We start from the raw sequence: 17,150 nt of genomic DNA on the forward strand, positions 1-17,150 counted from the left end.
TTTGGGCATTACAAATTTTATACCCATAAACTAACAACCACAGACATTCCTATGTGTACATATATCTCTTTGCATTTGTAGTCGCACACATGCCACTCCAGGTGATGTACAGAAGAAAACTCTGTATCAGCTCAGCTACCTTTTCTTACCTTATATACTAGGGACCAAATGTGAACATCAAGAGATCAAGGACCATGTTTTCTTGGTAAATGACACACTGCCAGGCCAAAATAAATTAGATAAACAGGTATGTTTTTAACAATGGAATTCATGGATGAAACATCATGAAGCATAACTATGAATGCTGGTAGGGTTTGTTTCATTTTGTTTTGCTTTATTTTGAATAGGGCCCAAGACCAAGGTGAAAAACTAGCTAAGAAATGGGATGGCATGTGGGTAGCTCGTGTTATTTCAGAGTAACATATGCAGTGGGACTGGGAATTAGGCGTAGATAAGATAAAAAGTTATTACAGCAGAGTTTTTCAACCTTGGCACTACTGACATTTTGGGTCAGATAATTCTTTGTTCTTGGGGAGGGGCTGTTCTGTGCACTGTGGGATGTTTGCAGCATCTCTGGCACCTACCCATCAGACACTGGTAACACTTTCCTCGAGTTCTGACAGTCAGAAATGTTTCCAGACATTGCCAAGTATACCCTAGGGAGAAAATAGCTGTTGGTTGCAAAACACTGGAATAAAGAATCATCCCTCCTTTCCTTATCATTTACAGGACGTGAAATGGTGTTTATGTGTGTTGGGAAAGGTGAGTTGGTAGGTGGAGGCTGTGGAATATGGTAATGTAATGAGTAACATGATACAGAACTGAGAAAATGTCTGGTATAATTCATTTTAGTACATTAGAAATCATGGTCCCCAAGGGGGGAGAGGCTGGGGCCCAGTCTCCTCACTGTACCTGGCAAAGATTTGGGGATATATGAATATATATTGATAGAATAGGTCAGCATATACTTATGGGATGAATAAGTGACTGGTTGGTTAACTGATTTGGAAATGTGACTGTTGAAACACTCAGGAGAGTACCAACTCATAGGAGGTTAATGCTCCTGGAAAATCAGGGGTGAGAATGAGATTAGCTTCCTTCTTTGGATGTAAAACCATAATAATCCTACAACCTCATGCTCTAGTTCACTCTAGTGACCCAGATGCTTTTCATTTAAAGATAGAACTATTAATCTCCAGAATCTGGAAAAGGTTGCAAAAAGGGCCACAGAGCCCAAGTCTTTTTTTTTTTTTTTAAGATTTTATTTATTTATTTGACAGAGAGAGAGACAGCCAGAGAGGGAACACAAGCAGGGGGAGTGGGAGAGGGAAAAGCAGGCTTCCTGTGGAGCAGGGAGCCCAATGCAGGGCTCGATCACAGAACCCTGGGTTCATGACCTGAGCCGAAGGCAGACGCTTAACGACTGAGCCACCCAGGCGCCCCTAGCCCAACTCTTAAACGGCAAACTAGTGAACTCACCCTCTGAGGTAGGGCCGGTAATAATTTTGATTATTATATTTGTTATTATGTTTTGATTATTATGTTCTCAAAACATACATGTGTTTCTCTCACCTAGAATAAACCTCCTCTGCTTATCCTATGCACAAAGTTGCCCTTGATCCATTTTACCTCTTCCATGGAGTTTCTTTTGTCCTATTCATACCCATAACATTTGTTGTATTTTTCTACCATAATGCAACATTTTATTCAGATTTCATCTTTTCATTTGTATTTCCCTCACTCCACTGTGAAAGCATCAGTCAGGTCTTATTCAAATTTTCTAAATTTCTATCCCAATTTTTCCCTTCTTTCTGCCGCTTCTGACAGGCCTCACGTGGACCACTTTCTTTGCTAGAGGCTATGATGCTTTTTCTGGGCATCTATCTCTGATGAGAACTACTCAAGTGTGAACTCCCTCAATTTCCGGCCATTGATCCTGAGTCTACCATTTTCACATAGTTTTCAAAATCGTTTTATCTCAGGAAGTTACCCAATAAGGAACTCTTTTCCTGTTTTAATTTAATTTAATTTAAATATTAATTCAGGATAAATAACTGCAACATTTTGCTGCTCAAGCTAGTTATTATATAATAGATCCCTTAATAAATTCCTTTTTATTTAGTCCTTAAAAGGAAATACCCAGGAAGACATCAAGATCTGGGATAGAGGACAGTTTGTTGGACTCTAATTTCAAGGGTATCCAAAGAAATACTCTTTTCCTTGTATAAATAGGAATAGATAGGATTTGAATAAGATAGAGCTAAAAATTAGAAACTCTTAAGTATCCCTGATTAGACATCCCAAAACAGCTTCTTAAATTAATTTGAAATTTTATGGATTCAGTGTATAATGAGATCATTTCAATTTAAAATATTTTATGAATCCAAGTTTCACTCTCACATTAAAAGTTCCTGTGATATTATATTGATTTAAATAAAAATTTTTTTAAAAAGTTCCTGTGCAAATGTCTCTATTTTATTATCTTTATTCATGATCCAAAATATTTTGGATGAAAATGACTTTTGGAAGACTTCGTTAAGATGGAAATTATGTTACTAATTATCTGGGGCATGCTGGTTATTATGACTACCCTCTACCTTATTTATTTAACAAACTTTTTTCTCCCTGAGAATTTGTGTGTGTGAAGTAGTTTCAGGTTCATGAATAAAAAAAAGTAAATTTGTTGTTTCTGTTTCAGAATCAAACAGAGGTATATGCATAGTCAAATACACACACATATATATATACAAATGCAAATATGTATATTTATATATACATATATATGTATGTATATACATATGCATAATATATATATATATACATAAACACACACACACACACACACACACACACACACACACACACACACACACCCATGAATGGTCCTCAAATTCCCCAATAAGGGAATGGGTTGAATTACATCTGGTAAAGCATTTTTCATATAAATTAAATGCAATGTATGTAACACCATGACATACAAAGAACAAAACCCTGTATTATTCCTGATGTATACTTCTCCCCTCTCTTGTTCAATCTTTGATATATGGGAATGATCCGGGGAATAGAGAGATTGGCTCTATTCCTGGAGCCCTCTGATGTTCAGGTAAGGATGGCAGAGAAGTTTTGATAACATTGGAAGAAGTGGGAGAAAATGAATATTGCAAACTTATTTTGCATTTAACCAGGAGTCAGGAAAAAGACAGAAGTGGAGCAAGAATCACTACTGGGAAGTTGATATCTAACACTGCTATATGCAGTCACCGACAGTGGCAAAGACAATGTCCATACTTAACGACACCCAGTTTCATCCTTCTTCATTCCACCTCTTGGGTATCCCCGGGCTGGAAGCTGTGCACATCTGGATTGGATTTCCCTTTTTCTTTGTGTATCTTATTGCACTCCTGGGGAAAGCTGCTGCCCTGTTTGTGATCCAGACTGAGCATAGTCTCCATGAGCCCATGTCCTACTTTGTGGCCATGTTGGACTCCGTCGACCTGGCTTGTCCACAGCCACCATCCCCAAAATGCTGGGTATCTTTTGGTTCAGACTCAGGGATATATATTTTGAAAGCTGCCTTTCCCAGATGTTCTTCATCCATTTCTTCACTGCCCTGGAGAGCACTGTGTTGATGGCCATGGCCTTTGACCACTACATTGCCATTTGTAAACCCCTTTGGTATACCCTGATCCTCACCAGCAAAATCATCAGCATCATTGCAGGCATTGCTATTCTGCGGAGTCTATGCATGGTGATCCCACTGGTCTTTCTTCTCCTGAGGCTACCCTTCTGTGGCCACTATATCATCCCTCATACCTACTGTGAACACACGGGCATTGCCCGTCCAGCCTGGGCCAGCATCAAAGTCAACATAATATTTGGTCTTGGGGATATGTCCATATTACTATTGGATGTGCTTCTTATTACTCTTTCCTCTGTCAGGATCCTCCATGCTGTCTTCTGTCTGCCCTCCTGGGAAGCCCAGTGCAAAGCTCTCAACACCTGCGGCTCCCACATTGGTGTTATCTTAGCTTTTTTCATGTCAGCATTTTTCTCTTTCTTGACACACCATTTTGGCCACAGTATCCCCCAGTATATCCATATCCTCTTAGCCAACCTATATATGTTTGTTCCACCAGCCCTCAGTCCTGTAATCTATGGGGTCAGGACCAAGCAGATTAGGGAGCGGGTTTTGAAGATTTTTTTTTAAAGACAGTTAACCATTGCTTTTCCTAGAATTACAGTTCTTAAATACACCATTTGCTCATTAGAAGGAGGTTATTGTCTAAAAAGATAGAAGAGAAATAGCAAAGATGAATATAAACAGAAATAACATTTTTTTCTGTAATCCTTTGAGTTTACAGATAATAATAATTTTTTGGGTGATAATATTACAATTTTTAAGGATTGCATCTTTTACAAAGTACTTATATTTATACTATTTGATGATCAAGGTAGTCCTATAAAGTCATTACTATATTCACAAGTTTTCAGGTGAGAGTTTGATGCTTAAGATTACACCAGGCTTCCCAGGAGGGCAGGCAGAAGACAGCATGGATTTTCTTTCTTGAAAAAGAAAAACAAAGCTGGAGGCATCACAATTCCAGACTTCAAGTTATCCTACAAAGCTATAGTAATCAAAACAGCATGGTACTGGCACAAAAATAGATACATAGATCAATAAAAGAGAATAGAAAACCCAGAAGTAAACCCACAATTATATGATCAAGTAATCTTCAACAAAGGAGGATTGAATCTACAATGGGAAAAAGAGTCTCTTCAGCAAAGGGTGTTGGGAAAACTGGACAGCTACATGCAAAAAAGATGAAACTAGACCACTGTCTTTCACTGGTGGAGGAGAAAAAATGGTTTCAGGTCTGCTACTAATCTTTTGCTTCCTCGTAGACAAGTGTTAGAAATCAAGATTGTGGTTATCTTTGCTTTCATTTCCCTTGCCTCAGAAGACAGATCTAGAAAAACATTGCTATGCCTATGTCAGAGAAATTAGTGCATGTGCTCTTTTCTAGGATTTTTATGGTTTCAGGTCTCACCTCACGTTTAGGTCTTTAATCCATTTTGAATTTATTTTTGTGTATGGTGAAAGACATATGGTCAGTTTCATCCTTTGTTTTCCTTTTTCAAGGTTGCTTTGGCTATTTGGGGTCTTTTGTAGTTCCATACAAATTTTAGGACTGTTTGTTCCAGTTTTGTGAAAAATGCTGTTGGTATTTTGATGGGGATTGCATTAAATCTGTAGATTACTTTAAGTAGTATGGACATTTTAACAATATTTGTTCTTCCAATCCATGAGCATGGAATGTCTTTTCATTTCTTTGTGTCATCTTCAATTTCCTTCATCAGTGTTTCATAGTTTTCAGAGTACAGGTCTTTAACCTCTTTGGATAGGTTTATTCCTATGTACTTTTATTATTTTTAGTGCAATTGTTAAGTGGGATTGTTTTCTCAATTTCACTTTCTGCTGCTTTATTATTAGTATATAGAAATGCAACAGATTTTTGTATGCTGATTTTGTATCATGCTACCTTACTGAATTCATTTATCAGTTCTAGTAGTTTTTTTTGTGGAGTCTTTAGGGTTTTCTATGTTTAGTATTAGATCATGTGCAACTAGTGAAAATATTACTTCTTCCTTACCAATTTGGATGCCTTTTATTTCTTTTTGTTGTCTGATGGCTGTGGCAAGGACGTCTAGTACTATGTTGAATAAAAGTGGTGAGAATGGACATCCTTGTCTTGTTCCTGACCTTAGGGGAAAAGCTCTCAGTTTTTCCTCGTTGAGTGTGATGTTCACTCTGGGTTTTTCAGCTAAGGCCTTTGTCATGCTGAGGTATGTTCCCTCTAAACCTACTTGGCAGCCACAGTGGAAAATGGATGGAAGTTCCTCAAAAAGTTAAAAATAGAACTATCCTATGATCCTATCTCACTACTGAGTATTTATGCAAAGAGTACAAAAACACTGATTCAAAGGAATAAATGCAGCCTGACGTTTATAGCAGCATTATCTACAATAGCCAAATTACAGAAGCAGCCCAAGTGTCCACTGATAGATGAATGGATAAAGAAGATGTGGTAAATATATATACAATGGATTATTATTCAGCCATAAAACATAATGAAATCAGCCATTTGCAACAACAGGGATGAAGCTAGAGCGTATTATGGTAAGTGAAATAAGTCAGTCAGAGAAAAACAAATACCATATGATTTCACTCATATGTGGAATTTAAGAAATAAAACACATGAGGGGCGCCTGGGTGGCTTAGTTGTTAAACATCTGCCTTCGGCTCAGGTCATGATCCTGGGGTCCTGGGATCAAGCCCCACATCGGGCTCCCTGCTCAGCAGGAAGCCTGCTTCTCCCTCTCCCACTCCCCCTGCTTGTGTTTCCTCTCTCGCCGTGTTTCTCTCTGTCAAATAAATAAATAAAATCTTAAAAAAAAAACACATGAACAAAAGAAAGAGAGAGAGAGAGACACAAACCAAAAAACAGACTCCTGACTGTAGAGAAAAAACTGATGGTTACCAGAGGGGAGGTGGATGGGGGAATGGGTGAAATAGGTGATGGGGATTAAGGAGTGCATTTGTGATGAGCACTGGGTGTCGTATGTAAGTGTTGAATCACTATATTGTACACCTGAAACCTATATTACACTGTATGTTAACTGTACTGAAATTAAAACAAAATCTTAATAAATAAAATTTTTTTTTGTTCTTTAAAAGTCACTGTTTAGGGAAGGAAAAATCAAGTTACAGAGCAGGAGGCAATATGTGCAAAACAATATGTCGTGAAAGACTTGTATCAAGAATATATAAAGAACTCTCAAAAATCAATAATAAGGAAACAACCCAATTTAAAACATGGACAAATGATTTGAACAGGCACTTCACCAAAGAAAATTATATAGATGACAAATAAATACATAAAAAGGTGCTCAGCATCACTGGACTTCAGGGAAATGTACACCAAAATACAATGAGGCAGCACTAGAATCTATTCAGTTGAAAAACCCTGAGAACTACAATTACTGATGAGCATGTGGACCAACTGACAATCTTATACATAGGGAATATCAATGCTCTCTAGTCAACAGCCGCCAGGAATACAATTATAGTTTTTAAAAAAGGAGGATTCATCACCTCCTGTAATAAGAGACACCACATGCAGTGGTGAAATGTTAGGGGTCTCAGTAAGAGTGTTCAAGGAAGGGCTTGATATTGGATTTGGACTTGCTTAGGGGATATTTTTCAGAAATAGATGTTTTCAGGATGCTCATACTTAGTGAAATTTTTTATATTAAGTGGACATCATCAATCAAGATGTTTGTGCGAAGACTGCTATCAACTGACAGATATTAGAGCTGCTTTTTTCTTTCTCAGAAGAAAGTCTCTCATGATTTTATACTTATCCAGGCTAAACACAATACATAATCTTTCTGTGATGTCCTCAAATGATGTATGTTTCTATTTTACTTTGCAGTTTTTATTGTGCCATCTTCTAAGCCTCTTCTAAAGGAAATTGAGTTAGGAAGCCGGGAAAACTCACCGATTCCCTGAATTTCTGTAGCTCTAAAGTTGGCCCCATGTATGTTAAAACTTAGTTCTTTGCCTCGTCATACAGGGCTAGTATTAACTATGCAACCAGAATATAAGCTTCTTGGGGAAAAGATTTACAGATGCAAAACATTACTGACCACATACTTAATTTTAAATAAGTGCTCAGTGGCTAACCTAACTTCTAGATCAAGTAAATGATATTTGCTGGAAAAGAGTGGCACAATCATTAGAGTATAGAACAGCCATAGGTAATGACTTGGAGAAATTATAGGTTGGCTCAGATGTTATTCTTGTGGGACTGATGGCAAGAGAATAATTAGAAAGAGTGGGTTGTTAGAGAATGAGAAATTCTTTCAAATTGGGAAGCTAAGGGGAGAAACTTGAAAGTCCCAAGGGATTCTGCTGCCCCTGTGCTTTCTTTCTGCCCATAAACCTATGGTGAGAACTTGTGAATTCATTTCCTTCATGTCCTCATCACATGTGGCCCCAGAAGAGCAGCTATTCCCCTTCAGGGAGAGGATTTTTAATCTCAGTATAAACTTTTCTCCTTGAACCCCAGTTATAGTGCTAAGACATGCTTGGAGCAGTTATTGGTCAGGATTGCAGATTCTTTCAATATTGGCTATTCCTGAAGCTGGTGAGTTGGGTATAGGCTTGGCCGCTAGATGTATTTAAACCCATAGGTTGGGAAGGTTTGAGCTTGGGTATGTTGATTTAATCCCCTCATTAAATTGACGATATACATTTATATATGATACAAATATTGATTTGGAGGACATAAACCAAAATATTTTACATTAAATATCTAATGGGTAGAATTTCAGGTAATTTTGCATATTTTAGTGTTTTATCATTTTTTTTCACAACAAGCATACCTACTTTAATGATAAGGAAAATTAAAAGAAAACTAAGCAAACAACTTATTTTGCTGATTTATTACTACATTTCTCCCTCTCTCTTCTGTTTTCTCTTTCCCACTCTGTTCTGTTTTGCCTCCTTTCCCTCTCCCTCCCCCCCTCTGTTCTGTCATTCCTCTTCTCTCTCTCTTCCTTTCCCTCCCACTTCTAACTCTCTTTTAGCCTAATTCTACTGAACTTATGTGACTGCTTATTTCAGAATCTCTTTTGTATTTAATATCCAAAAAAAGACATTCTTAAATTTTTTTCCAAATGAAATTAATACATTTTCTATTTTTATTTCTTTGTCACTAATGGTGAATAGCAGCAATTTTTTAATACCTTCATCTTCCAAACCGTGTGTAGCTTCTTAAAAGTACAATGGACTTTCTCATTCTGATTTACACATACTATATGGCTACATGTTTACATACATATTCACTCTTGCTTTAGTATTCCCTATTATCAAGCAGTTTTAGCATTACATATATAAGTTGTAGATAAAAATACAAAACAAATGATAAATTTATTTAACGACATCACTTTCCTATCAGCAGAACTCACTCACTCATTACTTTCTGACTCTTCCAGTCTATCTATCTTCTACTACTTTCCTAATACCAGGGCCTTGTTTGGTAAAAGTAAGATGATCTTCTTTCTGTCCCCCACATCAGGAACATGTATGCATTTATTTAGCTCTCCACCTGCCTATTTGGTCTGGATTGTGAGGGTGGATCTCTTCTGGGTTGATATGAATCTGGCATATGGCAGCCTGAACTAGTCCTACTCAGTGGTGTACAAAGGAACAACTCTGCTCTCAGCGAGGGCTCTCCCTTTACCCAGCCCTGCAGAATACCTGATAGAACGTGTTTTTGGTTTTAACACAGTTCTTGAGCTTTTGTTATTCATTCTCCGCATGGATAAAGATCTGGATAGAGGGCATAAGCATGTTCTGGATAGGTGGCATGCTGAATGAGGCTGTCTTTCAGCCATTACTTTTCTACCTCCTGTCCTAGTCTATTTTTCTACATGAGGCCTCCTAAATTCCCTTCCAAGTCTAAGGTTTTGGCTACAGATTTCACAAGTCTCTGCCCTCATCCTTTTGGCCCTTGAAAAAGTCTATTTATTTAGGCACTCTACTATAAATAGTGATTATATGTGAAAACTAGTTGCCATTGTAAAGATTGAATAACTCAGATTTTGGAAAATGCACTACTATAAAACTTTTCTATTGATATTTCATTAATGCCATAGAGCAGCACAAGAGTCGAGGGTTTCCAGGAGAAAAATAAGATATACATAAATAAATCTATCAATCATATGTTACTGCCCATTTCTGATTGTCCTACCAACTGCTTTTGCTAAATCTTCCCTACAATGTCTGCCTTGTATTCCCCCTTTGCTGCATCACAGGCCCATTAATAGACCCCTTGTCAGGAAAGCCTCTGATCAAGGACTTATTTTATATATTCATAGTTTCCTTATAAGGATCATGGTGTTGATTCTCATTTCATTTCTCTATCCTTACCTGCCACATACACTGTGTGATTTCTATTGTCCTCCTAGTGAGGACTTTTGACCAGGAGTTAGAATTAACAATTACCTACTTATCCAGTCTTTCATTCACAAATGTTTTGAGTGGCAGCTCTCTGGCAGATGTTGTGCTAGAGAAATAATGATGAACAAACGTGCTCACTGGCCTCCTCTGCAACTTTGCGTGAAGCTTATCCAATGGAACTCAGACATTGATTAAGTAGACATACAGAGAGTTATGTAATAGAATAAGAAGGTCTTAGGAGAGACTATTGCCAGCCAACACACTGAGTTCAGTGAAGGCCTTCTTGAGAATGCGTCACTTAGGTAAAATGTGGAGGATTAATTGGAGGATGATGCTGGTTCCTCCTCTCTTTTCCTCATACCTGTCTTGAGGAGCTCTCCTACAGGTACATTTCTACTTTCAGAGATTTCATCTTCCTCTTTTTTTCTTTCACAGGGCATTTCTCTTTTATTCTTAAAATCTACTTTGATTGTCTACAATCTCAAGTGCATTGTATATTGTGCAACATCCTAACTTCCTTGGCTTTTAGGAAGAGATCATGTCTCATATTAATGCTATTTCATACTCTTCAAAGTGCTATTCTTTATTGATTATAATTAAAAACACACTCATCTTTGGTTCCCAGTTCTTTAGAGTTGTAAATTTAGAACAATTATATTAGAAAATATGCAAGAGGTAGTAGATAATGAAGAACAGGAAACTGGGAGGAAATTTGGGGTGCTGATTATGAGGGCAAGTAGCTCAAGAAACCAAATAAAGGACTAAATGCTTGATACTATATGAAAATTCCACAAATAGATGCATTTGGGTAGAATCCTAGGAATACCAGGAGGTCAGAGAGCTGTTGACTGCAACCAAGCAGTCATTTTGAGGATGGAGACGTGCTCCTGTGATCCAGACATAAAAGAAATCCACTGATTCAGGAGCCAGAATCTGTCCTGTTTTTCCCAATGTGGCTGATATGAGTAGCAAGTGGTATAATTTGTCTGAAATTTCTTTGTGAAGTTGAAATAAATAATATTAAATGCTTATATAACACTATTATTTCTGTAGTTGTTCTCTCCCTTCTAATAGCAATGGCAATATAATGATGACAATATTCATGAATTCCCGTTTAGGGACAAAGTTGGAAGTGGTATGGATTGTTTAGAAGTGAAGTGAAGCCATCTTGTCTGCTATGAGGATTAGGGGACGTAAATGGGGAGCCTGCATGGTTCAGTCAGTGCTTTAAGCCCCAGTCAATCTATCTAAAAATGGTGGTTTTATGTCTAAGATTAATTATGTTATGTTGAATTTTGTGAACTCTGTGGCCTCATAGAGCAAGGTCTTTGTTTCAAAGAATAAAGCGAAAATGTCTTCATCCCTGATGTAAAAGTAACACAAATTTAGAAAAAGAAAAAATGTGCTTAGTTTTTGATGAAAGTTATTTATAAACAAGTTGAAGAAGAAAGATAGGCTATATTAAGTAGCAGAAATAAAAGTCTAATGATTGTAAGTGGAAATGCACAGAGGAATATATTGCACTTATATTTCTAATTAAACAAATTATCTTTAACTTATTATTATTATTTATGGAAGTAGAGTTGATACACACTGTGACATTAGTTTCAGGTGTACAACATAGTGATTTGACAAGTTGATACATTATGCCATTCCTACCATCTGTCACCATACAACACAATTATAGTACCATTGACTATATTCCCTATGCTGTACCTTTTATCTCTATGAGTTATTCATTCTGTAACTAGAAGCCTGTATCTCCTACTACCCTTCATCCATTTTGTCCATTCTCCCATACCCCTGCCCTCTGGCAAGCATCAGTTTGTTCTCTGTATTATGGGTCTGTTTCTGCTTTTTGTTTGTTTTTTATTTTATTTTATTTTTTTCATTTTGGATATGTTTATGTTTTTATTACTAGTCTTAGAAACATAGTATAAATTACTATTTTTTATTATTATGTTATGTTAATCACCATACATTACATCATTAATTTTTGATCTAGTATTCCATGATTCATTGTTTGTGCATAACACCCAGTGCTCCACGCAGAACATGCCCTCTTTAATACCCATCACCAGGCTAACCTATCCCCCCACCCCCCTCCCCTCTAGAACCCTCAGTTTGTTTCTCAGAGTCCATAGTCTCTCATGGTTTGTCTCCTCCTCCGATTCGCCCCCTTCATTCTTCCCTTCCTGCTATCAAGTATAGTATCTGTTCTTATCAGCTTTTTGTTTGTTTTTAAACAAATGATCTTAAAAGATGTTTCTGAAATCTACAATATTGTCTGTACCCACAGATTATAGTCTTTGTATCAGTGAGATATCAATGTGTATATCTTCTCCCAATCTCTAATTAAATAGTTTTAAAAGTTAGAGCCTAAAATAGAATCTTATATCAACTGACTTAGTGTTCTCACTAAAATTAATTTAGATGATCTCATCCAATATCTAAATATCCATTCATTTCTTAAGGAATATTCTCCTTCATTTGTCATATGTATGTATCAATGAAAGTAAAAGACAGGAAAAGATGTATGAGGGAAAACATGATCTTTCATCTGTGTTCCTAGAAGAAATATAGTAATTACATCTTTTTTGTTCTTATTCTGTATTAGCAGTATTGATGAGGCATTGGGAAGCATAATATAGAACTAAAGATTCCTTCAAATGCAGAGAGTGCGACCATTAGAAGTCTTTGTCAGTATGTCTCCAGCCAAGACCTCATTTATTCACCCCTCATCCTTCCTGCTGTTGGGAATCCCAGGACTGGAAAATATGCAGTTCTGGCTTGGTGTCCCTTTTGGTACAGTGTATCTGATTGCCCTCCTGGGGAATGTCATCATCCTCTTTGTGATCCAGAATGAGGACAGCCTTCACCAGCCCATGTTCTACTTATTGGCTATGTTGGCTCTCACTGACCTGGGCGTCTCCACTGCCACCGTTCCCAAAATGCTGGGCATTTTCTGGTTTGGCCTCAGTGAGATTGACTTTGGGGGATGTTTAGCTCAGATGTTCTTCATACACCTGTTTACAGGCTTTGAGACATTCATGCTTGTAGCCATGGCTTTTGATCGCTATATTGCCATTTGCCACCCTCTTCGATACAACACAATCCTCACCAACAGAACTATTTGCATTATTGCTGGAGTAGGAATGTTGAAAAATTTTGCTTTAGTGTTTCCACTTGTGTTTCTCCTTCCAAGGCTTTCATTCTGTGGCGATAATATTATACTCCATATCTACTGTGAGCACATGGGCACTGCCCTCCTGGCCTGTGTCAGCATAAAGGACGATATATTATTTGGATTAATCCTCATCTCTATGATTCTTTTGGATGTTGTTTCGATTGCTATCTCCTGTGTGAAGATTCTACACACGGTCTTCAGACTCTCATCCTGGGAGGCCAGGTTCAAAGCTCTTAATACCTGTGGTTCCCATGGATGTGTCATCGTAGCTTTTTTTCACTCCAGCATTTTTCTCCTTTATGACTCATTGGTTTGGACACAATATTCCACGTTATATCCATAGCCTCCTGGCTAATTTATATGTGGTCATCCTTCCTGCTCTTAACCCCATTATTTATGGAGTGAGAACTGAGCAGACCCAAGAGCGGGTAGTAACAATCTTCCTTTTTAAGGAAGTTTGATTCTGAACACTTGATTTGGAGTCTTCAAATCTTTTTCCTTTTCATCCATAAAAGAGGCAATTGTTAAGCTTTTATAGAGTAAATGCTTTCCAGTAAATGATGTTAAACACAATATTCCTTATTTATGTGCAGTATCAAATTAAAGATAAATTGACATAGTAGTTATTGTTCCTAGACTAACTAAACATAAATAAATGTTTGTTAAATAAACAATGTCTGTTAAATAAATATGGGTCACTTATTTCTGGAACTCATATTAAAATCAGGATCCATGGGTAAAGTTTTAGTGCAACTCAAGTACTATTTTTTTCCCCAAGTACTATTAATTAGTCTCTTTACGGTGTTTACTGATTATGGTGGAGAAGTGCTGAGCTGCCAAGAACTGTCATAGCTATAATGGCACTGACTAGACAAGCTGTAGGGTGTGGGTTCCAGGAGCAACAATTAAAGAAATCAAGCACCAATTTTATTTCTCCTGTAGTACAGTTGACTTCCTTAATCATGTAACCACAGGGGAAAAAAATAATCAATAAAACACCATAAACATCATTGTATGCTCCATTTTTATAAGTTTTGAAATAGCAACTACAGCGACTATGTAACAACTACAACTCTGTTAACAACTACTAACAGAGGTAAAAGTATTTGAAAGGATTCATGGGGCTTCACGAGGTGTACTCGTTTTAGGCTTTAAATAAGGTCAAGGTAAAATATAGCAGGAACAAGAAATAGAACAGGTAAACACAGAAAGATGCAAAAAATTCAGGCACAACTCCTAGGACCTTTTCTCAATTGTGCAGAATGAAATTTATCTTTGTAGTGAACCACTAAAAATGTGGAAAGCTACCTTTGTTTCACCTAAGCCAACACACAAAATTAATGAGAGTTTTTTTTTTAATCTTATCGGTTACATAACAAAAACTGGGACCTTCATAATATGTGTGGGCCTTACCCAATCAGTTGAAGGCTTGTATAGAACAAAAACTGACCTTCATGGACCATTCTGCCGTTTGCTGAGTATATCTATTCCAATTATGCATTCTGTAATTGGAGAAATAACCACAGGATGATTTTGGAGACCCACTGATCACCTGACCTACAAAGTCCCTACAATGACTGTAAGGACTTCATCAAAGTAAGAAATATGTATATTTATTTTCAAAAAGAGTGAACTTGGTGATGAGCATTGGATATTGTATGGAAGTGTTGCATCAATATATTGTACACTTGAAACTAATATTATGCTGCATGTTAACTAACTGGAATTTAATTTAAAAAATATGGAATAAAAAGAATATTGAAGAATACTGAAGGTAACATGAAAGAATATCTTCACATGTTACTGAGTTCAACAAAGATTTCTTCAATAGGACACAAAGAGCAATAACTTTAATGTAAAATATTAATAAATTTGATTTCATTGAGCATGAAAACTTGTATTCTTCAAAAAATACCATGTAAAGAGCGGAAAGTCAATTCATGTAGAGTGGGAGCAGATATTTGCAGGATATATATCTGAGAAAGGATTTATACACAGACTATAAAAAGAATATTTACAACTTCCTAAGGAAAAGATTATACAGTTCTAAGGAAATGGGCACAGACTTTAAATTAAATGGTGTTCCACTAAAGAGAACATCCAAATGGTCAATAGCTATAGTTTTTACAACATCATTAGTGGTAAGGTAATGTATTTAAAGCCACATCACAATAGCACTACATGATGCTAACAAATAATGGCAACAAATAAACATAAACATACATACCCACCTGTCACCAACACACATACAAAACCAATAGTGCTGATGAGGATGTACAGCAATTGGCTTCTATGTAACTGGTGAAAATGTAAAATTATACATATAATTTCAGAGAACTGTTGGAGCTTTCTAATAAAGATAAAAATGTATCCTCCCAATCACTCAGCAATCATACAAAGGAATTATTACTGATGGCAAATGTCTCCCAAACAACATGTAGAGAAATGATAATAACAACTTTATTGAAAATAGTAAAAAATGAGATAAAACTCCAATGTCATCCACAATTAATAATTAAATTTTGTACATTTATAAAGTGGAATACTATGCAACAACAAAAAGTAACAAGCTACAGTTAAATTCATTCACATGAATTAATTTCGCAGACATAATTTTGAGTGAAGTAAGCCATCACAAAAGATATATATCACATGATTTAATTAATATTAATGTCAATTAATAACAAAGTCATAGACTATGCAATCTATAGTACTAGATATAAAAAATGATGAACTCTGAAAGTTTTTCACTGGTAGGGGCACAAAGTCTTCTCCTGGGTTGTTGGTATGCCAAGTATTTTCATCTGAGCAGTAGTTACATAGGTTCTGGGCTGCTCACAAAGTGTGCAGGCACTCAGCAAATACTTTCTATGGGGCCTCTGACCACATATACAATTTGAATCACTCTAAATCAGCATGCCAGCACTGTTATGGTAGATTGGCCTTTAGCAATCCCATGAAATAAATACTGTACCACCCAGCAGAGCAATCTGCTCTCCTGGCCGCCACCCTAGAATAGGGACCATTCAAAAGGCCTTGGGAAACTATAAGCATTACCCCTGGAGCTCTTTGGGCATCTGTACAACACTATTAATGCAGAATATTGGGTTAGGAAGCATCCCAAAAGGGAGTGTCCTAAAGTGGAGAAACAGGAAGGCACTCAAGAGGGGTACTTTGAGCTTGGGGAAGGGCAGCTAGTTCTAGCCACTGGAAAGGGACTTAGAAACTTTCAAGAATGGTATTCTTTGCATAGTTTGTGTATTCATAAAAAGCCATCAAGTGGTATGTGTAAGATTCTTTCATTTTACTATGTGTATGTTGTACTTGATAATTTTTGTTAATACCTTTTAAACTTTGTATTGAGATATAATTGACATATAAATTTTATTAGTTTCAGGTGAGCGACATAATGCTTTGATATTTGAGTATATTGTGAAATGATCCCACAATAAGTTTAGTTCATCATGTGGTTATACTTTTTTCTTGTGATAGGAACTTTTAAGATCTACTCTTTTAGTATATATATATATATATATATATATATATATATAAAATACAATTTTATTAACTAAAGTCCCTATGCTGTACATTACATCCCCATAATGTATTTATTTATTTATTTACTTATTTTAAATATTTTATTTTATTTATTTGAGAGAGAGAGCACAAGAAGGGGTAGAGTCAGAGGGAGAAACAGACTCCCCACTGAGCAGGGAGCCTGATGCGGCACTCGATCCCAGGACTCTGGGATCATGACCTGAGCTGAAGGCAGTTGCTTAACCAACTGAGCCACCCAGGCACCTGACATATTTATTTTATAACTGGAAATTTGTACTTTTTGGCCCCCTTCTCCCATTTAATTCACTCACCCACCTCTGGCATCCAACAGTCTGTTCTCTATATCTATGAGTTCTTTTTGTTTTGTTGTTTGTTTGTTTT

The 17,150-nt window shown here is 36.7% G+C and overlaps 1 protein-coding gene and 1 pseudogene across 1 annotated transcript; both read left to right on the forward strand.

Annotated features, from left to right (window-relative positions):
* The first annotated feature begins 3,278 nt into the window (after positions 1–3,278).
* LOC114219404 (olfactory receptor 52E8-like) lies at positions 3,279–4,207 on the forward strand. The gene is given in 2 exon segments (XM_028116975.2): positions 3,279–3,492; positions 3,495–4,207. Coding segments are annotated over 2 exon segments (927 nt in total).
* An 8,522-nt stretch (positions 4,208–12,729) lies between these two features.
* LOC114219362 (olfactory receptor 52E8-like) lies at positions 12,730–13,672 on the forward strand (annotated as a pseudogene).
* The last annotated feature ends 3,478 nt before the right edge of the window (positions 13,673–17,150 follow it).

Source organism: Eumetopias jubatus, unplaced genomic scaffold, assembly GCF_037043125.1.
Source record: "Eumetopias jubatus isolate StellerSeaLion01/CBP00866 unplaced genomic scaffold, mEumJub1_p1.0 scaffold_13, whole genome shotgun sequence".
Lineage (NCBI taxonomy): Eukaryota > Metazoa > Chordata > Mammalia > Carnivora > Otariidae > Eumetopias > Eumetopias jubatus.